The 24342-nt window shown below is 35.8% G+C and overlaps 2 protein-coding genes across 2 annotated transcripts; one reads left to right on the forward strand and one right to left on the reverse strand.

Annotated features, from left to right (window-relative positions):
• Window positions 1-18427: 18427 nt before the first annotated feature.
• LOC110639004 (anthocyanidin 3-O-glucosyltransferase 7-like) lies at window positions 18428-19170 on the reverse strand. The gene is made up of 3 exons (XM_058151975.1): window positions 18804-19170; window positions 18599-18741; window positions 18428-18496 (listed from the first exon to the last, which is right to left on the reverse strand). The coding sequence occupies exons 1-3, from the start codon at window positions 19168-19170 to the stop codon at window positions 18428-18430; spliced, it is 579 nt and encodes a 192-aa protein (XP_058007958.1).
• Window positions 19171-21587: 2417 nt separating this feature from the next.
• On the forward strand, window positions 21588-24342 carry LOC110639012 (uncharacterized). Its single transcript, XM_021789766.2, has 2 exons — window positions 21588-21892; window positions 23247-24342. The coding sequence occupies exon 2, from the start codon at window positions 23433-23435 to the stop codon at window positions 24255-24257; it is 825 nt and encodes a 274-aa protein (XP_021645458.2). The 5' UTR covers window positions 21588-21892; window positions 23247-23432; the 3' UTR covers window positions 24258-24342.

A 24342-nucleotide genomic window follows, 5' to 3' on the forward strand; every position in this document is an offset into this window, starting at 1 on the left:
ATTAAAAGACGATTTGTAAATAGTTGATTTTGATTTGAGCCTTGATTTAAAATAATTTGAAGAATAGTTAATAATTAGAGTTTAAGATGGGTTAGAGGGCAGTTTAGAAGTGGTTTGGATAAAAAAATTAGAGAAAAATTTTATTAATTTAAAATTAAATTATTTTAGAAAATTGATTGTGCTAATGTATGTGACTATTAATAAATTTACTTTATATAGGGAAATTAAAAAAGTATTAAAAATTAAAGAGAGTATAAAAAATAATTATCCAGAGAAAAATTAAAATGAGAGAGTACTGAGAATAAATTAAGAATGAGGTAAGGTATTTATTAAATTCTTTTTAATTTAAATCACCAATTGGTTCCTGATAATTCACTCTTGAGTAATTAATTGCACAAGAGTTTTGAAATGTTTAGGTGCAGTACCATCAAGTTGAGATGCCTTTAACATAACTTTTTTGAGTGCACTGTTAGCCTTTCTAATTTCCCTCCCTTTTTGTTCCTGGAAAAATCATCTTCAAGCACTTGAGCAAGTCATTCTTGGTGATTACTCTACCTTCAATTCTCACACCAACTTTCCAAATGTAATACCCCTTATTCGTCTACAGTGTAACCTAGCAAGATATGTCATACAGTGTACCGGAACACCAGATCTTAACTCATTAATATTTATTATTTCAAAATTTATTTATTTATGGGTCATTAAGTGAAACTTATGAAATTGATATTATTTGCATCATTTATTGAAATTTTAAATTTATTAGAGGTTCCGAAGATTTTTTAGAAAATCCGGCAGAGTGCCGACTAAAAATGGAGAAAATAGTTATTTGGAACCTGTGAAAAACACTTCCAAATATTTTTCCAATCATTCTCAAGTCCAAATAATCAATATTATCTCAATATTTCTCAACAATTTTCATTCATTTAATCTATATCATATATAATTCAATTTGAACTCACTTTTATGAAGGTAATACTTAATTTTCATTAATTTAAAATATAAAATGATACAAGAGTTTATAATTTACATGATAACATAAAGACCTAAATACAAAATACAATTTATAAAAATACAAAAGAGAATCCTAGTGCTTTACCAAAATACACTACAGATGAGAGGTGACACAGAACACTGGCAGATCTGATTCTCACTTAGTCTGAGGTCTACTAGACTCACGCTCCGTGTCTTCTGTACCTACGCGTGGCAAAAGCAACGTACTAAGCAATACTGTTTAGTGGTGCCAATAATAAAATAAAAATAACTATAATGAAATAAACATACATAGTGTATATTGACATTTTATGCAGATTGAGTTTCTGGCAATTATTTGCAGTAATATAATATTTTTTATGTTAATTATTTGATTAAAATTTGGTAAGATTTATTTTGATTGCCCAAGTAACCTATACTAGTCGACTGGAATGGATAAACAGGTAAACTGACACTGGGTACCAAGTATCTCAGGTTATCACACCATCAGTCACATTGTGTCTCCCAGTGTGCAACAGAACAGCTAATAAGCTGTAATAATTATGAGGCAAGAAACCAAGTATAGTAATCTCAATCAAAATAGCCAAGGGCTATTATATCACAGAATGGCACGTAAGGCAATAAAACACAGAATGGCAGAAGCCATATGCAGTACTGCTAATAGAAACCTATTGGCATGTCAATCTATCCAAACCAATTATTCTAGGTATACTACGGCATTTTACACAGTAATGATTTAATTATTTATTTTTGTAATGTAGAGGTCACTATTCACTTAACTATTTCCACTCAAAGGTTGACTTTTTAATTTATAATAGATTTTTTAAACCTAAATTTACCAAGATACCATATTTTGGTTCACAAAAGTGTTGGTATTGGTTGTCAATCAATACTTAAAACCAATAGAAAATAAATCAAAAATCTCAATCTTGGGTGCTAGAGTTCACTGTTCCATTAGGCAATTCTACAATGAGAATTTTGTCAAATATTCTTAATCAAAGTTGTTCATTTATGTGTATTCTTTAATTCTCTTTTTGAATCACTCCATTTTGAGTTTTCTAGCTCAAATTATGCCAATTTCTTTAGGACTGGCCATATTGGCATCTACCAGAATTTCTGGGCAGAAATAGTTCTGGCAGTTTTGATAACCTGACTTTGGTTAGCAATTCAGATGGGTTATGGTCAGAATTTAGTTTGGTATTCCTCATGAAAGTTGTTCTAAATTGTCTAAGCTTTTCATTGATATAAATTTTAGGTCAATTAGACTTTTTTACACTGCGTTATGACCATTTGAACAAACACTGTTTATTTAGTCATTTTGCCCAGGCAGAATGAATGGTACCCGAATTTGGTCAATTTTTAGGTCAATCTATTGTGGTTTTCTGGGCAGGTTCCTTCATCAAAGTTGTGCCATTATGTATCTAATTTCATATCCAATTGGCTTTGCACCAATTGAACCTACACAACTCCAGTTATAGCTGCCAAAATCTGCTGGACTCACACTTAGTCCTGCAGGTCACACTAAGCAGCATACCTAACTTCAATTATCATGGCACAAATCACTTCATTTCCTAATCACACATAGCCAAATGGTCACTAATTGACCATTAGAACTTCCTTTCACCAACAAAATCTCAAATTTGTGCCCAAAACCTAACTCTACCATTTCAATTCTTCAAACACATAAAATCAATGGATCAATTCATACTCCCAATGATGTATATACAAAGTTTAAAGGATTAATTGACACTAACCTTTGTTGGTGAGTTTCCCTAGCTTACAAAACTTCTTGATTTTTCTTTCTTTCTACTACCTCAAGCTTGCTCTAGTTGGAAGGAGGAGTTTTAGAGAAAGGAGCAAGTGATTTTAGGGGGTTGTTTATAAAGAAAATTTAAAAAGAAGGAAAGTCATCAGTGGAGATAAGAGAGAGAGAGGAATTCGGCTGAAGCTGGAAGAGAGAAGATAACTGATTTTTCTTTTGATTTTTACCCCATTTAACTCTTTTTAAATTGATTTCATAATGCTTGTTATAATTTTATTGATGGAGCCCTTTTAATAACATCATTCTTATGCAATAAATCCATTTATTTCTTTTTTTTTTGTTCTTCTGTCTATTCATTTTTAATTAAATATTCAATAATATTTATTCATATTTTATATCATATAATTTATTTACTTAATTGGACAAGTTGATAAAAAATCATCTCTGAAGACGAAATGACCAAAATGCCCTCCGTTTGGCTTAACGAGCTAAAATCGTGTGTACCGATCGATTTAATTTTCCTTGTGTTTTCTTAACAATTTATTTTCATTGAAACCTCAATAATCATTCCCTGAAATCCCAAAAATTATTTCACGAGGTTTTCCCCGGGTCTAAGGTTGCTAACGGCCTTCACCATCACTTCCCGTTAGGGTCACTCATCGCTAGGGCTACGGCTCATTTAACCTTAGTGCATTTCATTTCTAAAAATTTTCCTTAATTTTTTTTATCATTATTTGGTTTATTTATAACTCGTCACTCTAGTCTAATTATAATTCCAGATATTCTAGCTGCCCGGACCGACATTGGTCACCGGAACAATAGAACGTACGGACTAGCTAAAGTGAGGATGTTACACCAAACCTCCTCCAGAATCTTTGCATTTATGTAATTATCTGCCTAGAAAGGCCTGCATATCATTGGCACCGAAGCAGAAAGACTCTCCAAAATAGAATTGTACCCACCATGGGTTATACATACACTAATGGAAGGGTGTTCCAGAACTTGTTTTTGGGGTGCCTATGTGTCACGGGCCCAAGTTTTAGCCCTCACTTGGGACCGTGCAGCACTTGGCTTGAACTCTTTCAAGACAAGTCAGCCAAGAGAATCTGTTCAATAAGATGCATAAATTAGCATGGCTTGGCAAGCCAATCGGGAAAAATATCACAAGAATCGCATATGAACAAGCATCTCAAGCATAATAAAGAACAAGGTACCAATATATCAAGAACAGGCTACTTCTTTCATTCATTTGTCACAATCGATACAATTAAGTTGGTTGTCCTTACATCACTTGTAGGCAGGGGGGAACCTACAAGGAGTAGCAGGATAAGAATAATGTGGCCCAACCGCAAGTGCATGGATCGTACAAGTAATATAGAAAAGATATAGTTCCCACGAGGAGTTGTGTTAATTATTGAATTTTTGATATAAAAATTAACTAATTTGAACTATTTTTGAAATTAAAGCGATAAATTGATAGATATTGAAGTGTGAAATCTATATATGCAAAATTAATAATCTAATCCACAATGTAAAGATTCAACTAAATTTGCGCCAAATTAAAATAAGCAAATTGAAATATGGTAAGATCTAAAATGGCAAGCAATTAAATTCAATTAGAAATTAACAATGATAAAAGGGTGATTCTGGAGTTTGAGAATTCATATTCAAGCTATTTTGGGATTTTTAAATTGATTATCCAATCTTATGAAATTTACGGGTTTTAAAGAGATTAATCCTTAAGTCCTTTGAATACTTTTTCGAGTGAGACAAAGAGTGCCTTAATTAATTTAATCCTACTTTCATGGAGTTAAAATTAATCAAGACCCATTAAATTCCTTAATTAATCTGTAAATCCTCTTAATCCTTAGTCTATTTCTAGATCTAAGTTAATTAAGTCCAATTTCTTGATTATCTATTACAAGGTTTTCTCCTTTTGGTGCTTCAACCATGGATTAAGAACAATACTTAATAGAATCCTACACTAAGCATGTCATTGAACAGACAAGAAATGGATAAAACTTCATTAAAATCACAAAATATGGATTACTCAATCAAAATCTATAAAATATCTCAAATATTACATCACAACTCCAGAATCTAATGAAAACTGTTCACTATCCATAATATTTACAAGAAATTCTGAGTAAATATGGAAATAAAACTTGAATCAATGCTAAGAACTAAGAAACCCAATACAAGAAGGGTAGGAAATAAGGAAGAAAGGAAGAACACACAAAATGTCACGACCCAACCTATGGGCCGGACCGGCACTAGGACCTGGGCCAGCCTAAAGCCCCCGAGGCCCGTAGTAAGCCTTAACTGTTCATTTACCCAATTCTAAGGCCCATTGGGCCCAAATTCAAGAAAACAAACGGACAGAGTCCGGCCATAAAATGGACTTTCCAACGGGGAGTTTTCGACTCACCCGACCTGTAAACACAATATATAGTCAATTGGGGAGCTCAGCTCACCCTCCACATACTCATCAACATAAAATAAATGGGAGCTCAGCTCCCTCATCCAATCCATCAAACATGCATAGCACATTTAAGTTTACAGGTCCAAAAATAATAATTTAGTTTACAGACCCAAATCAAATAAACATTTCTAACACATGCGGAAATTCTAAGATTTAACAAGTTTATACAAACAGTAGTAATCGACCTGCGAGGGAGAAAGCAGGTTAACCTCAAAAAAATATCCTCCTGTGGCCTGTAAAAATTTTTGAACAGGAGTGAGCGTTCGACTCAGAGAGTAAAATATCAATTTTAACCATAATCTCTATAACTATCTAAAACTAATGCACCATGTAGAGTGAAATGCAACATCAACATCATTTTCACATCATAACATCAAAAAGGTAATTTGGAGCACTCACGCACCCTGTAGCATCAATCATAATATATTGGGAGCTGATCCCCTATACAGCTCTCTTAAATCCAACTCCGTGCCAAGAACTCAAGCCGGACTTTCGCTTAATAAACCAAATCGAGGGTCCCAGCGAAGAACTCAAGCCGTGACTACCCCTCGAAGGAACGGGTCCCAGCGAAGAACTCAAGCCGTGACTACCCCGTCCTATCCATAGTCCACACCACATCACACGCACGCCAACGCACGCACACTGCTCCAAATTACCACAACAACACTCATGGCACATTAACAGTTATGAATGCAACATAAATCGTGCCTAGAGTTTAACTACATAAATATATGCATATAAGTGATGCATGGGCATGCTGAACATATAATAATATCGAAATTATAATTAAAATTAATATTTTACTCACAAACTGGACAACGGTCACTGTGGCGGCTGGGCAGAGGAAGAAGGCTGTCCCGGCTCACCTGACAATTACAGTACAATCATTTAATAAATTTGACTCTATACAAACAAGGAAAAAGACCAAATACGTCCTAAGTCGTGCCGAAAATCCGGCAGAGTCTCCCCTATACCTAGGACCTACCCAACCTGCAAAAGAGCTCAAAACACACTTCTATATCCACAATCCATATATCCACAACTCAATCATATCATACAGCCCCTCCTGGGCCCATCCAAACAGTCCTCAATCACAATATGTAAATTTACAATTTAGTCCTTATAATTGATCATTTTTGCAAAAACTGCCCAAATAAGCTCTAAAAATTCTAAAATTTTGCCCCGCGGTCCTTAGCAATATTACTAGGCTATTGCAAAAAGAATCGTAATTTTCTAAGCTACCACGAATATTTTATGGATTTTTAATCCTATTTAAGCACTAGAAAATTACGAAAAAGCAAGGTTCAGGTTTACCTTTGCCGATTCCGACTTCGCGAACGTGCTCGATGCTCGACAATGGTGGGGTAGCCAAGACCTCGATCCAATTCGGAGACTTTTCCGTTAGTCGATGCATTCGCCGAAATTCACGCATCCGACAACTGTCGAATTTCCGCGAATTGAGGATACCTACACGAAGCCCAATAATAATATATAAAAAAATCAGGGGTGTTACATTCTTCCCCCCTTACAGAAAATTCGTCCTCGAATTTTACACAAGGCAGAATAAAGTACATGATTACACATTGAACAGATAAGGGTACTTGCTACGCATGTCCCGCTCGACTCCAGTGCACTCTTCCACTGACTGGCTCCTCCACAAAACCTTAACCATAGGGATCTGTTTTGATCTTAGCTGTCTCACTTGGTAGTCCACTATGGCTACAGGTTGCTCCTCAAAGGTCAAGTTCTCTTTTAGCTCTATTACATCCTGCCGTAGTACATGGGGAGGATCTGGGATGTACTTCCTGAGCATGGAGATGTGAAATACGGGATGAACGTGAGAAAGGTTGGGTGGTAGCTCCAACCGGTAGGCAACTGCTCCAACTCTATCAGTAACCTCAAAAGGTCCGATATACCGAGGTGCCAACTTGCCCTTCTTTCCAAATCTCATGACTCCCTTCATTGGAGATACCTTCAGGAATACATAGTCGCCCACTGCAAACTCCACATCCTCCGTCTGGGTCCGCATAACTCTTCCGCCTCATCGAAAGTCGTTTGCTCCTGATTAAAGGAACTACCTCTGAGGTGTACTGCACTAGGTCTACATCATGCACTTTCGCTTCCCCCATTTCTGTCCAACACAGAGGAGACCTACACTTTCTTCCATATAATGCCTCATAGGGTGCCATCCCTATGCTGGAGTGATAACTGTTGTTGTAGGCAAACTCCACCAAAGCTAGCTGCTCATCCCATTGACCTCCAAAATCCAAGACACTCATGCGAAGCATGTCTTCCAGTGTTTGGATTGTCCTTTCGGACTGCCCGTGCATGCGAGGGTGGAAAGCCGTCTTGAAGTTCAGCGTGTGCCAAGTGCCTCTGCAACTTTCTCCAAAACCGAGAAGTGAATCGGGGCCCTCTATCGGATATTATGGGCCTAATTCCATGCAATCTGACTATTTCTCGAATGTAGAGCCGGGCATACTGTGCCACAGAGTATGTAGTCTTTACAGGTAAGAAGTGAGCTGATTTGGTCAAGCGGTCCACAATTACCCATATCGAATCATACCCTCGCGTGGTACGAGGCAACCCAGTCACAAAATCCATAGTGATCATTTCCCACTTCCATTCTGGGATAGGGAGCTCTTGCAGCTTCCCTGACGGTCTCTGGTGTTCAAACTTCACCTTCTGACAAGTCAAGCACTTGGACACAAAGTTTGCTATGTCTTTCTTCATGCCATTCCACCAATAGCTATCTTTCACATCATGGTACATCTTGGTGGAACCTGGGTGGATACTGTACAGTGTGTAGTGTGCCTCTTGCATGATTTCATTCCTGAGATTGTCCACATCGGGCACACATATTCTAGAACCTTGCACTAGGGCGCCATCATTGGCAAATCCAAACTCACCACCTTCACCTTGCTGTACTTTTTCTACGATCTTCATCAATTGTTGGTCTCTGTGCTGGGAAACTCTAACTCTGTCCCTCAAGTCTGGCCTCACTGAAAAGTGAGCCAACAATACCCCCTCATCTGAAAGATCTAGGATTAAACCTTGATCCATCAACTCATGTACCTCCTGAATCTGTGTTCTCTTTCACTGAAATGTGCGCCAAACTACCGTAAGATTTTCTCGCTCAAAGCATCTGCTACAACATTGGACTTCCATTGGTGGTACTGGATGGTGCAATCATAGTCTTTCAGAAGCTCCATCCATCTCCTCTGTCTCAAATTTAAATCCCTCTGTTGGAAGATGTACTTCAAACTCTTGTGGTCGGTGTATATCTCGCACACTTCACCATACAGGTAGTGTCTCCAGATTTTTAGTGCAAAGACTACAGCCGCCATTTCCAAATCATGGGTGGGGTAGTTCTGCTCATGCCTCTTCAGCTGCCTTGAAGCATAAGCCACTACCTTTCCATTCTGCATCAAAACACACCCTAGGCCAACTCTGGAGGCGTCACAGAACACGGTGTATCCTTCACCGCTCATAGGTAGTGTTAACACAGGGGCAGTGGTTAGACACTCCTTATCCTCATCATTATAACTGACTCTATCGAGCTCTCTTCCTGTCCTTTGCATCTTATCCACTTCCCTTTTCCTATTTTTGGTATTGTTGGTATTTTTTTCAACCTGCTGTACTTATTCCTTAATTTTAGTCATATCTCATCCTTACACCTTTTCCTTAAAAGACGTCTATCACATCATCAACTTTAACTTTCTTTTTATTTCTTAGTCTTATCTTGATTACTAGTTCCATTACTTCGAAAATTCTAACCTTACGGCTTACTCCTGCCAGCATATTCTTCACCTTTTGTAACACTTATAATTAACCATAGAAAATTCGTTTTTGTAACCCCTTTCCCAACTTAACTATCAGAACATTATCATTCCCCACCAGCCTTAGTAGGAAATTGCTCATCTTGGATGAATATGAGCCCCATAAACTATAAGTTCCATCTGAACTAACACGGCTGTAGGAAATATGTGTCATGCCTTAATTCCAAACAAGATACTTCACGTGTTCATTCTCCTTAATATAATCATATATCGCCCATAGCTTTCTAAACTTCAACCTCAAATTACCCATCAAAGAACAATTTCATCTATTGAAACTCATCCATAAATAGTACTTCATCTAGCTCATAGTTTAAAACAGTCGCAAGCCTTAGTAGCTAACTCAATTTAACTCCTGTCATTACTCTGTTCGTCCTTTCATACTTAATACTAGGTATGCACTTACTGTCATTCTCATATCAGGAAATTATGTATGAATTTGTGCCTACTAAACTCTCAATAACTAGGTCTCCTTGACTCAGTTCTGTCCTTATATAACCTTCTAGAACCAAAAGCACAAGCTAAACTTGAAAAGAAAGAAAATATCCTCTTATATTCAACTACACCCGATTGTCATATTATAACGTTTCACCTAAGTTTCTTGGTCTTTCTCTCCAAATTTCATCATCTCCTAGCACAATTATGCTCTACTTATAAGGTATCATCTACATGAACCCTTTACCGTACCATTTTCCTTCTTGACATAATATTTTATAATTTATTAACTTTACTTATACTCGACCTATGATTCATATCTATCATCGTTTTTATTGTGCCCTTAACTTTTGTTGATTCCTGAAAGATTTCTCTCACTAATAAATTCTTCCAACACTAATTCCACCCTTATCTAGGGTCATTAATTTGATCCTTGAACTTTCTATTTATTTATAACAATCAAGAATTGTCACTTTTCTTTATACCCATACTTTTTTCCTGTAGTTATTGCTTCACTACAAAGTGATTCTGTTGATCACTCTAAAAATGTTTGCATGTCATTCATAAATAACCTCTAACTACATTCTCACTATCTCAAAAGTCTAACCTAATAACTATGTTTCATTATCTATGATTCTTTTCATCTAATCATACCTATTTGATCAATTAGACGTACTTTTATTCAACTTATCGCTTACTAACTTCTCTTTCTCTACCTATTTAGGTAGTCCGCAATACCATCGCACACCTTCTAACATTTACTCATTATTATTGTATTCCATACCTCCATCACTTTTCTCACTAATGTGGTCCCATTTTGGGTTTTCCATCCTTGTCATTCTCCTTGCCAAGAATAACGCTTAGCCTATCCTATATCTTAACTTTGTTCCTTTTATTATGCGCTCTTTAGGTTGTCCTTTCATTTATTTCCTTTGTCTTACCCAAAATAGAACTTGACTATTCTATCCCTGGTTCCATTCTTCTTCCTAACATAATAGCTGTACTTGCTAACTATATCTTTCAGAGTCTCTATCGCGTTATCATATGTCTGTGCTACTCAGATTTGGTCCTTTGACCACTCTAGCTAGTACTTCCACTAGTATTTAGATTATATTGCATCTGCAATCAATTGTCCAAACTTTCATTCTGCCCTTTCTTTATCCATTGGCCTTCTGTGATTTATCTTCGCTAATTTATTACTCTTAACACTATTATAATTAGATTATACTATTGTTTTGAATAATTTGAAATTAGAAAGGAACTCAGCAAATTACAGTCATACTTTTATTGTATGATCTCTATTCTTATCCTTTAGCTTACATAATACCCTTACCACCTCGAGAACTGATTCTGCAGTAATTTTATTTATTTGTTATTATTATTATTATCCATGTTTACTCAATTAGCCAAAACTTAAGGTTCCGGGCACCCAAACCCGTCATCCAATTCAAAGGATTTACATCTATCGTGATCTGATTATATATGATTCCTATAATAGAACTTGCATCCTCTCCAGGATACCCGAGCCAACTACTCTCTACCACACTCTACAGTCCCATCTGGGACACTATTCCATAAGTCATCATTATCAGTAATAACCTTCGATCCATTCTGAAAAGATAGGACTATATCCTAACTTGCTGCAACAAAGGTACTACATCTACCACCTTGCCAGAACCATGTCAAGTTAATGACTCTTTTATCATATCATAGCTCTATAAATCACCAATTCATAGTTTCGACCTTCTCTAGGTAGTAGAGTTGTACTTTATTCCATACTGATACACACAAGGTATACTATTCTCACTCTATAAGTGTCACCTTTACTTTGCAACTAGTCCGAAACCTCCAGTCCGATGGCAACTCTTGATGTAACTCTAGCTCATGTCAGTAATCGAGTCATGACTCTAGTTATCACCCAACCGTGACCTTTCAATATTCTAACTCTAGACTCTTAGCAGAGTTCCCAACTCCTCTGCAAATACAGAACTCTGTTCTGGCATAACTGTACCAAAACAGAAGCCATCTCAAACACCCTCATTATGGAGCACCATGGGGATGCACGCAGCTCTACACAATAATCTCATGCCTGCATCAGTCTGCAGCTTACAGAGCAGACATCGAGAACATTGTATAGTTACTACGATACGTCCTGACAGACTAGGTCTCCTAATTTCTTATCTCTCATGAATCTTCTATTATCACAAACTTATTCTGACTGGGTCATCTACTGATGACTGCCAGTAGTGGTATCCTCATCCTTATCTAGGGCAACTGTACTTTTAAGACTCACTTTTATGTACTCGTGCCTTACACGAAATGGGCACACCATTTAAACCCATACTGACAAAAATATAACATTTCTTGGAGTACGTATCCTCATGATAGACCTCACACGTCTACTAACTCTATTTCACATTTCTATGTACTCCACGAAAATCAAGACACTAACTGAGGTAATCTTATATTTCCCGAGGTATAACGTAGAATCTAGAAACAAAGAATTACAGGAAAAGACGAAACAGAATCCTATACTCCGCATGTGACTCGTAGTAGACTCTTCCCAACACTTAGATGATTTTTCCCTATGAATCTGGAGCCTAAGCTCTGATACCACATTTGTCACGACCCAACCTATGGGCGGACCCAAGACTAGGACACAGGCCACCTAAAGCCCCGAGGCCCGTAGTAAGCCTTAACTGCTCATTTACCCAATTCTAAGGCCCATTGGGCCCAAATTCAAGAAAACAAACGGACAGAGTCCGCCATAAAATGGACTTTCCAACGGGAGTTTTCGACTCACCCGACACTGTAAACACAATATATAGTCAATTGGGAGCTCACCACCCTCCACATACTCATCAACATAAAATAAATGGGAGCTCCTCATCCAATCCATCAAACATGCATAGCACATTTAAGTTCTGTGTCCAAAAATAATAATTTAGTTTAGACCCAAATCAAATAAACATTTCTAACACATGCGGAAATTCTAAGATTTAACAAGTTTATACAAGCAGAGTAATCGACTGCGAGGGAGAAAGCGAGTTAACCTCAAAAAATATCCTCCGTGGCTGTAAAAATTTTTGAACAGAGTGAGCGTTCGACTCGAGAGTAAAATATCAATTTTAACCATAATCTCTATAACTATCTCAGTAACTAATGCACCTGTAGCGTGAAATGCAACATCAACATCATATTCACATCATAGCATCAAAAGGTAATTTGGAGCACTCACGCACTCGTAGCATCAATCATAATATATTGGGAGCCGATCCCCTATACGACTCTCTTAGATCCAACTCGGTGCCAAGAACTCAAGCGGACTTACGCTTAATAAACCAAATCGAGGGTCCCAACTAATAACGCAATCCGTGAATACCCCTCGAAGGAACGGGTCCCAGCGAAGAACTCAAGACGTGACTACCCCGTCCTATCCATAGTACACACCACATCACACGCACGCCAACGCACGCACACTGCTCCAAATTAGCACAACAACAATCATGGCACATTATGATTATGAATGCAACATAAATCGTGCCTAGAGTTTAACTACATAAATATATGCATATAAGTGATGCATGGGCATCTTGAACATATAATAATATCGAAATTATAATTAAAATTAATATTTTACTCACAACCGGACAACGGTCACTTTGTGGCGGTAGGCGAGAGGAAGAAGGCATCCGCTCACTGACATTTACAATACAATCATTTAATAAATTTGTCTATATACAAACAAGGAAAAAGACCAAATACGTTCTAAGTCGTACCGAAAATCCGGCAGAGTCTCCCCTATACCTAGGACCTACCCAACCTGCAAAAGAGCTCAAAACACACTTCTATATCCACAATCCATATATCCACAACTCAATCATATCATACAGCCCCTCCTGGGCCCATCCAAACAGTCCTCAATCACAATATGTAAATTTACAATTTAGTCCTTATAATTGATCATTTTTGCAAAAACTGCCCAAATAAGCTCTAAAAATTCTAAAATTTTGCCCCGCGGTCCTTAGCAATATTACTAGGCTATTGCAAAAAGAATCGTAATTTTATAAGCTACCACGAATATTTTATGGATTTTTAATCCTATTTAAGCACTAGAAAATTACGAAAAAGCAAGGTTCAGGTTTACCTTTGCCGATTCCGACTTCGGGAACGTGCTCGGGATGCCTGACAATGGTGGGGTAGCCAAGACCTCGATCCAATTCGGAGACTTTTCCGTTAGCTGATCTGTCTGGCCGGAAATTCACAGATCCGGACAACTGTCGAATTTCCGCGAATTGAGGATACCTACACGAAGCCCAATAATAATATATAAAAAATCAGGGGTGTTACACAAAAAATGGATAAAACTTCATTAAAACCACAAAATATAGATTACCCAATCAAAATTCACAAAATATCTCAAATATTACATCACAATTTCAGAATCTAATAAAAACTGTTCACTATCCATAATATTTATAAGAAATTCTGAGTAAATAAGGAAATAAAACTTGAATCAATGCTAAGAACTAAGAAACCCAATACAAAAAAGGTAGGAAATAGGGAAAAAAGGAAGAAAACTCCAAATCTGATTCAGAAATAGAGGTGACGTTTTTGCTCTGTTTTTCTGACTCTTCTCCTGCTGCTGCTCTTTTCTTCCCTCTTTTTCATCTCCTTTCTGAAATGAGATAAGGACATATTTATATTTTTCTGACAAGTAGCCCTAAAATGGTGTATTTGAGGTGAAGTTCACATGAGAAAAATCTTCTGCCAGCTCATTATGAAGAGTTGCACAGGTTCTGCAAGTTTCTTATGCAGATTCCATGCAAAATTGGTGGTTCCAGTTGTTTCCCTTGATGTTGCATAAGCTATGCAGGTTGGTTGTGCAATTTCTTCAAGCTTTGGAGTCTTCTATGAAACTGCATAAGTTATGCAGGCCTTTATGCAATTTTCAGTAGGTTTTAGGCTCTTTGCGTGAAGCTGCATAAGCAGAGTGCGAGACTGCGAAAGTTATGCAGTTTTCCATGAAGCTGCATAAGCAGGACTTGAACTTGCATAAGTCATGCAGAGTAGTTATGTAGATTTCGGCAGGTTTAAGAGTTTGCTTCTTCTTCCTGTGTAGAACTGCACAACTTATGCAGTAGGTTATGCACATTTAGGCCACCTTGCATTTTTCAACTTTCAAACTTTGTTTTTAATATCTTTGGCTATAGGAATCGCTGCTCATTGGCATAATTTTTTTCTAGTCCCTCAAAAACACCATTTTTCCTACAAAATAAAGCAAAATTACAAATTAACCCAAAATTTGATAATTATGGAAAACTATCTAAATAATTAATAAAATTGGCTAAAAATGACTAACAAGTGAATGAAATGGCCATGAAATTTAACTTAATTGACTATGCAAAATGCATGAAATTTAACTTAATTGACTATGCCAGTGGCTAGCTATACCGGTCGCTCCACGGTAGTCAACTAGTTACTCCCCCCTAAAGAGCGTTAGGAACATAATGGGGTGTGGCAGGAGAAGACATCACTATGCTTGAGCCATCACACCCCTAATATTATATAAATGAAATTAAATACAAAATATTTAGTCCCTGAAAATTACAATTTACTTCCTAAACTTCTAGCCCCATAATATTCTCCCCCACTCAAATGGTCGACGTCTTCGTCTACTGAGCTTGTGCTAACCCTTTCATGCATTGTACTTGTGGTTGTTGTAGAATACATGATGGAATACTGCCTCATTAAAAAACCTTTACCAAGTAAAAACCAATGGGAAAAAATCTTGGTGAAGGAAAAAGAGTACAGTGCATATTTACAGTGGGGGTTGAGCCTGCAACAACTCTTCACTCTTCTGCTTTTATGGTTAAAGGTCTGTTTCCTTCTCCCAGCTAGTTTCTTTTTACAATCGAACCCCTCTATTCGATGATGCTTGGTTGTTTTGATAGGTCGCTCTGTCAGGAACTCTTCTTACTCCTTGGTTGACTGGTGGTGTGGAGATGAGAGCTGATCTATTAGGTTTACTACAGCTAGGATCTACCTCATCTGCTTTAAAGTAGTGACAAGGGAAGGTAGTTGAATCTTCATTCATTTTTTATAACTCTAACAATTGATGTTGGCTCTTCATCCTCGGGAATTAGTCTCTTATCTTGGTTATAAAGAAATTGGTTATCTGGTAACCGCTTCCACAGTACTAGATGCCTAACTCTGAATGCTTATGGCCCTTGGTTTTCATATGTCTACTTCTTCATAAGTTTGTATGCTTTCTCTAAATGGGGTTGACAATATCTGCATCTTGCTTCTTACTTCTTTATGAAGTGGTATGCTTGAGGAATCTTGCCTTGGTTAAACAAATGCCTAAAGAACTTGACTTTGGGTTGCTTTGAGATGCCTTTCTCTCTCTTGTAAAAGAGCTTATTCTCTTACACCTTATCACAGCTAAGTAAAGATATTACTCTAGAGTGTACGTATATGCCATGGTATCATCAAGGTGGACCACCACAACTTGTCGGGATAATCGCAAAATACCTGGTTCGTTGAAGTACAAAGATATCCAAAACATTTGTTAGTTAAAAAGGTACAATAAGAATTTTAAAGATACTTATACCATGTTACACATGTGGTTTTGGGTTCATTCTTCCCACACATATTAGTTTCCTTAAGCTTGCTTAACACCTTCCCCGAATCAGAGAATTAATATCACCTTCCTTTCGCAGGTGGCAATACAACTTGTAAGCATTGCACAAGGTTGGTCTCCTGTCAAGTAAGGACAAATTTGAGTCATGCTGCTGTCACTTTTACCACTAACTTATCAATGGCTCTCATGCCCATTAAAACTTTGGTTGCTTTCTCATTGATACACATACCAACATGCATCGACCTTTGTTCAGTAGTTGATTTCAGCTTTTGCTTCTCCAAGGCTCTAAGGAGCAGATGGTATCTACCATTAATGGAGCACTATCTTCTTCCTTTGTTCTCTCTTTTGGGACCCTTGTCCTCTTCTTGGATGGCCTTTTAAGGCATTTAAACACCTTTGTAAGAACATTATAAGACGCAATGTACTCCAACACAAAGAGAAACACTTTTGATATTCTAAGCTCAGCTACTGTTAAGTTGTTTGATCTCTAGTATTGATTACCCTACAATCTTGCACAATAGTGCTCTCTTCCCCGGTTGGTTAGCTTGTCTCCCCTTATTTCTCTGAGAATGGAATTGTTTTGGATTACTCCCCCCACTCAAAGCCTTGCCATTTTTCTAGGGTAGTTGTCTCGACTTTTCTATCATGATCGAGTTCTTATTTAGCTCCTTCACTTACATCTCATTAACTCGTTCTTTGCCAAAATTTCACATCTATTAGAAAATTGGATAGCATGTCTATTTTACCATACTCTTGCTATCTTACCATAAGAGTCACAAAGGTCCTCACATATTCCTGGATTGGATCTATCTGTTGTATCTCATTTAACTTGCATTGTGTGTTATATGCTACCTGCATAAGGTAAAGATGGTGCATCCAGTTCTACTATTAGTCCTTCCACTTTATCACGCCACTACAATTTGTCCTCCTTTAGCCAAATACATTGGCACTATCTTTTTAACCTGTCTTCATGAAAATCATTTTGAATAGCATTGGAATATAATTTCATGTCATATAAAAAGTTATTTTACCTCTCTTGCATTGCAAGTACCACTAAAGCCTTTGGTTTTAAAATTTCCTCACATTAGGATTACTGGTAGTTCTTACCAGTAGTTCACCTCAAAATTGTGTTCTTGGTCTCCTTGACCGCAGTCCCTATAAGAGAATTGTGAGAAGTGGTAATAGATTTTAAATTTTCCACAGTACCTTTTTACATGATAGGCCACTGCTTCAAACTCTTGCATATGTTCTCTAAGTCAACCAATTAATCCTTTCCTGCAAAAGAAATGGGATTTTGGATAGCCTCAAGCTCTATTGGCTCACCCTCACCCTTAGAAAGCATGGCTACCATAGCCAGAAGATATTTCATGTAAGCATGGGATTTTGGGAGGCCTCAAGCTCGATTGGCTCACCCTCACTCGATATAACTAGGCTACCACAGCCAATGATATTCAATTTTCTCTTTCAACACCTCAATTTGCTTTTCTCATTGCTCAAAGAGCGAGGTGGACTAACTCAAGCTCTATTGCCAGCCCCCTCAAAATTGTCATGGGGTCATTACCCTCTCTCCAAAGATGCAGCAGATGGAGTGTGCAGCATCCCACTTGGGATCATTACCCTCTTTCCAAAACATGCAACTAAAGGAGCGTGCAGCACCCCGCATTCTCAACCAATGTGTAACTCAGTCACCCTGCCTACTTCTCTCAGAGCGCTTGGCGTGACAATCAATGGGAGGAACTCAGTCACCCTACCTACTCCTTTTTAGAGCACATAGCGTGACAATCAGCGAAACATCCATTGCCTTTAGTGAAATCACTTTGATCCTTTTCTCTAGGGTGGTAATACATGCACAGTAGATTCCTTCATGCTCTCCACCATTCATGGATCGATGGTTGCTCTGATACCAACTGTCACAGGCCCAGGTTTTAGCCCTCACTTGGGACTGTGCGGCACTTGGCTTGAACTCTTTCAAGATAAGTCAACCAAGAGAATCTGTTCAATAAGATGCATATATTAGCATGGCTTGGCAAGCCAATCGGGAAAAATATCATAAACATCGCATATGAACAAGCATCTCAAGCATAATAAAGAATAAGACACCAATATATCAAGAACAAGCTACTTCTTTCATTCATTAGTTACAATCGATACAATTAAGTTGGTTGTCCTTACATCACTTGTAGGCAGGGGAGAACCTACAAGGAGTAGAGGAATAAGAACTCACCATGCCAGTGGCTAGCTATACCGGTCACTCCACGATAGTCAACTAGTCGCTCTCCCTAAAGAGCATTAGGAACATAATAAGGTGTGACAGGAGGAGATATCACTATGCTTGAGCCATCACACCCCTAATATTACATAAATGAAATTAAATACAAAATATCACTTTTAGTCCCTGAAAATTACAATTTACTTCCTAAACTTCTAACCCCATAACACTATGGAACTACCTTTCCATGCTCTCTAGTTCTCTCAGCAAATCCATCTGGGAGATAATCCTTCAGGTGGTCTTTGAGAGAACAAAGAAAAGGAACTTCACTAACTTCAAGTGCTTCAGCCAATTCCTTTAATTCCTCAGAATCCAGTTCTGCAACTGTTCCGACGCTCACATATGCAACAGGTGCAACTTTTTGTTCATCCAGCCATGGCAACAACCTGTGGCATCTGCACCAAATGCTGGTGGTGATTGGGTTAAAGAACCGACGTAGAGAACATTCTGAAGATTGGACTTGAGATAAGTTGTCAGGAGAGTTGGATTTAGTTCTTCATAAGAGTTCAACAGAACAGCCGATGCTTGTGGTAGCTTTTTCACCCTGGATGATAAAAGTGGCACCACTGGATCTGGATTACTCTGATTTTTCAGGATTATCTCATGGGGTAAATCCTTAAAGGGTATTGGAGACAACCCTGGAAGGATATCTGCGATTTGATCTTCTGGATGACCATAATCTTCTTTAGCATTAGCGAAGAGCTCTTGAATGAGATCGATTTGGAAGTAGGCAACGAAGTCAGAATCTATCATTATAGCGGGTCCATTAATTAAGGTTAAAATTTATTCATTGTCCAACGGTTGTATTGAAAAATTTATTTTTGAGCCGTTGATATATGCTTGGAGTTGGAACTGTTTGAATTATGGAAGGATTTGTCAGTGTTGTGGTTCAAACTATTGTTTGAAAAAATATTTTTTAAATATATTAATAGAAAAATATTAAAAAATAATTTAAAATTAAATTTAATAAATTTTAATTATTATAATATTAAAATAATAAAATAATTTTTTAAACTCTTTTTTCAATAGTATTTATTTATTTATTTATTTTAAAAACAATTTTGACTTTAACATATCAATGTCAAACATCTAAACTCAAAATTATTAAAAAAGATTTTAAATTAAAATTTTACAATTCTAAAAAATACTCTAGTAAAAATAAATTAAATCTTACTAGTAAAAGAGATTTTTTTTTTCTTTTTAGTTCAAATTTATTTTTTATTTTTTATTTTAAATTTACAAACTTATTTCTCTATATAAATTTAATATATTTAAATTTAAATTACTGTAATTATTTAATGCAGTCTTATTCCAAGCGAGTAATATGCTTTCATTGCAGGGTACAACATCCCATGCCAAATTGAAATGGATGTTTAATAATTCTATATGAAAAGTAAGAATATTACACACATCTTAAAAATATAATAATAAATTATGTGATTAATATAAGCTAATAATAGAAAAGAAATATTATAATAGTACAATAATTTTAATAAATTACGTTAAATTATAATTAATTGTTTATAATATTAAATAAATTAATATAATTTTTAATATTTATTTGTTAATAAATTATTCTTAAATAATAAAATTTAAAAATAAAACTTTTGAAGATTAAAAAAAAAAAAATGAAGCTACTGGGGCTTGGGGCGCATGGCCCCCTTAGGCCCAATGTGGCTCTGCTCTGCTTGCTCTGATGACAGAAAAATTATAGCTTTCACACTTTTTTAAGTTATGTTCAATTTAAAAGCTTAATTTCAATGATAACACCAAACTGATGATAGATCAAAACAAAAATTAAAATAAAATCCAATTTTGTGTAATTAAAAATAAAATATATTTTTGGTGGTTATCAAAGAGGTGAAGGAAGATTTATTTTGACAAATTTGATAAAATTAGTTATTATAGAGGTAAAAAAGAAAATTTAAATGATATAGTCATATTTACAAATACTCAACTCAACTCAACTCAACTAAGTCTTTATCTCAAAAATTTAGGGTTGGTTCGCTTTCTCCACTCTAAACGATTTTGGGTTAAATCCTCAGAAATGTGTAATGCTTATAGGTGATGTTGTACTATTCTCCTCCAAGTCAATTTAGGTATACCCATTTTTTTCTTTTTATCCTCTAACCTAACGTGCTCTACTTGTCTAACTGGAGTCTCCGTATGTTTATGCTTCACATGATCAAACCACCTCAATCTCCCTTCTCTCGACTTATCTTCAATTGGCACCACTCCTACCTTTTTTTCTAATACTCTCGTTACGGACTTTATCTAGTCTAATATGGCTACTTATCCATTTTAACATTCTTATCTCTGCAACTTTTATCTTAGAAGAATATTAAAAAAAAAAAAGAAAGAAGAAAACAGTTTTTAAAAAATTAGAAACATTAAAATTATTTAATTGTTAAATTTTTTAAATTTACAAATTAAAATTTTATTAATAATTATTATTTGAAAATCAAATATAAATCAATCTATAATTCTTTATTATTCCATCCTAAATTAAATGGAATCTCTCAATTGAGATTTTTGCTCTATTTCTTGTATATATTCCTTTGAATTATCTCTTATTTAGCTTTTTTTTCCTTTATACCATTCATATTAAAAAAATTTTACCTTACTTTTACTTGCACAATATATAAAAATAGCGGTCTTAATTATGAAATAAATTATAGACCGATCAATTTAGATATATATTTATTTTTGTCTTATATTTATTATTATATTATTGTTTAATTATTTTATTAATATTTAATTTTTTTATATTTCTTTAATTTAGGTAAAAGGTTTTTTGTTTTTTAATTTTATACTATTATACTATCTTGTCTGACTTTTTGGAGTTTATGTTTACATTTTACTTTTAAATTTACATATAAGTATTTGATATAATATTTTGATGCTATTAGATTTTATTTTTTTAAATAATAAATTTATATTTTGAAATTATATAATAATTAAAATGATAATTATTTAATATTTAAATTTATTGTATAAAATTTATTATAATTTTGATTTGATAATGAAATTTTTACACTTTAATATTTTGTGTTATTTATATATTTTAGGGCTTTTAGTGCCAAAAATTTAAACTTTTTTTACTTTTGACGTTTTTATTTTAAATATATGAATTTTACGTGACACGTCATAAACAATTAAAATTAAAAGAAAAAAAAATTCTTCTCTCTGTCTTTCCACTCTCTTCTCCTCTTTCCAGAAATATGAAATTCTTGGCATTGTAATGGTGCTCTTCTCTTATTAGATCCCTTTGTTCTTACTTCCTGAAGAATGAAGAGGAGAGAAGCAAAACTAAGAAACACGGACAATCCCTTTACCACTCTCCTCCTCTTCCTCCTCAGGCTTCTAGTCGCCTCTTCTGTAACCCACATCAGATTGGACACCTCCGATCACCGCTACTAGGAGGGTGACCATGCTCCTCTCTGTGCCAACAAGGTTAACTTTTTCAGAACCCCAGGTAATTCTATCATTTGCCCACTTCCCTCCTTCGCTTTGTTGATATGTTTTTGGATTTTCTAGATCTGGGTTCTTGATTTCGCATTCAAATTCTTATTGCTCTAAATGGATGGACGTTGAATGTTGGGTTGGGAAAATGCAAATTAGAGAATGAGATGTGCAAAAAATTTTGGGTAAAAGAAATGGTGCCAAATGTGTCCCTATGTGATTCTAGTTTGATTGGCATTGTTTGTTTAATTTTCATATAGTATTAATAGTGTTTCCCACACTTTTGAGTTGTTGCTGATTTTGTATTCTTAATTGGCTAATTTTTTAGTGAAAAGTATTGCTATTTTGATCTGCTCTTATGCATTCCAGGTTCTTTATCTCTACTTGATTGTACATTAGATTTTGTTGGATGTGAATTCGTTTACTAAACTTGGTTGTTAATAAGTTGGAAGTGATCTTTATCTTTGCTGCATTTCACACTAAATGAATCAAAATGATTTTAGAAGCCATGGAGTGTTGAATGGTAAAAAGATGTCGTTTATTTGGTTCATTGATTTAGTTATTTTCAATGGTAGATCATCTAAAAGGGAAAAAAAGCTTTTGTTGAATGGAGACTATCTAATTAGTTAGTGCTCCCTACAAACTGAACTTAAGAGATGAGAAAGCCTCATCAGTTGTTTGTAGAAGACAAAGGAGGAAGTTGCAAGGTTCTGATCTGCAATTGACAAAGACTATTACTTCCAAATATTAAGAATTTCATGTTTTTGGAAGGAGAAAGAAGAAAGAAAGAGAGTGGAAAGAGAGAAAGAGAAGAGAGGATTTTTTTTTTTCAATTATTTATGATGTGTCATGTGGGACCTACATGCTTAGAATTAAAAATGCCACATCAATTAAATTTTTGTAGCCAAAAGCCCTATATTTTATGTATTTTATTATTAAATATATAATTATAATAATTAAAATTTATAATATAAATATTTATTTTATTGATGTATTATTATTAGTTGCTGATGAAAATTTTCTGTATCTACGTCTTGACAGTGCCATTTTATGCATGTGAACACCATATATTTATTGCTTGTTGGGTCAGATAATAGCAGCCAAATCCCCATCTACGAAATAAAGTTAATTTTAATAATTATTGGATGGAACAATATATAAATCGATATAGAAATAATTTGTTCATTTCATCGATTGATTTATTTATCTATTATTTATTTATTTATTTATAATAAGAAGATTAGAGAAGTAAAAATTCAAAATTGATTTTACTGTCCGAGTGCAAATTGCATTATTAGTATTATTTAAAGGATGAAATTTGTCATCGCCTGCAAAAGTCTTCCTCATACTTGTTATTTTATATGCAGTTCTTCCCACCACTGCAGCGAAGTCTTGGTCTACATAAATAATTTTAAGGAAGCACATGACGCTAATGCAATCCCCAATAGTGTCAGCTTCATTTTGCTTCCCCTATATAATGATGCAAATTCTCTTGTTAGCAAAGGAAAAAGAATTAAAGAAAAGTTGCCAATTTTTGGTCACTTGACACAGAAATGGCTGAAGGGCACACCCAAGGAACCCAATGGGTGAACCCTCAGCAGGAAATTCGGCAACCAGGGGAAACCATCCACGGTGGAAACACTGAAGTTGAGAACTTCCAAACAGGGAATTATATTCATGGAGGAAACAATCAAGGAGAAAATTACCAGGGAGGCAATTTCCCACAAGTGGGGATTGAAGGAGGTAATGTCCAAGATGGAAATGGTGGACCAAACCTCCAACTTAGCAGCATACCCCAATGCACCTGGAACATGCAAGGTTCCACCATAAGGCCTCAATCCTGCAGCTCTTTTTGTGTGAACCCCTATTTCTGGGGAAATCCTTCCTTGGTGAGCCCTATATGTGGTAACCCCTATTTGATGAACCCTTATTATTGGGTGAATCCTCAGTGGGTGAACTTTCAATGCGGCAACTCACAATGTTGGCACCCACAATGTATAAACCAACAGAACGGGAATGCCTTGAGACCCTCTTGGGCTCCTCAGCAAGGAGAAAGCAGCCAAGAATCCCATCTGGAGAACCCAGAAGAGGGAAATTCTCAGGCAAGAAATTTCCAAGGAGAAGCACAAAATGTCACAGAAGGTAACAAAAAAGCTCAGAGTGGATCTTGGGTTTCTCCATCGTGCTTGGAACCTTCATACAGATGGATCCTCCATAAAGCTGACGTCGTTGGCCGCCAGTTATCAAACTATCTCCGGCATCCTAACATATTAGACGTGTTGCTATATTGGGGTTTGGCCTTGTGTGTTTGTTTGATGGCCATATATTTTTGTAGTCATCTTATGGGAGGTTTTCATTTTGAATTTAGAATAAAATGAGGTGTGAAAAAACACTTTGGTTTTCTTTATTGGGGAGATTATTAGGTAAATTGGATGTATAAGAATTTAGTATTCCTTACACTCT

Source organism: Hevea brasiliensis, chromosome 8, assembly GCF_030052815.1.
Source record: "Hevea brasiliensis isolate MT/VB/25A 57/8 chromosome 8, ASM3005281v1, whole genome shotgun sequence".
Taxonomy (NCBI): Eukaryota; Viridiplantae; Streptophyta; class Magnoliopsida; order Malpighiales; family Euphorbiaceae; genus Hevea; species Hevea brasiliensis.

What these genes read in the sequence shown, in the direction of transcription:
- LOC110639012 (XM_021789766.2), top strand. Translation starts at nt 23,433, where the DNA reads ATGGCTGAAGGGCACACCCAAGGAACCCAATGGGTGAACCCTCAGCAG.
- LOC110639004 (XM_058151975.1), bottom strand. Translation starts at nt 19,170, where the DNA reads ATGATAGATTCTGACTTCGTTGCCTACTTCCAAATCGATCTCATTCAA. An exon ending in ATTTGGTGCAGATGCCACAG is followed by an intron (nt 18,742 to 18,803) that starts GTTGTTGCCATG and finishes GCGTCGGAACAG; the next exon opens with TTGCAGAACTGGATTCTGAG. An exon ending in GAACTAGAGAGCATGGAAAG is followed by an intron (nt 18,497 to 18,598) that starts GTAGTTCCATAG and finishes ATGTAATATTAG; the next exon opens with GGGTGTGATGGCTCAAGCAT.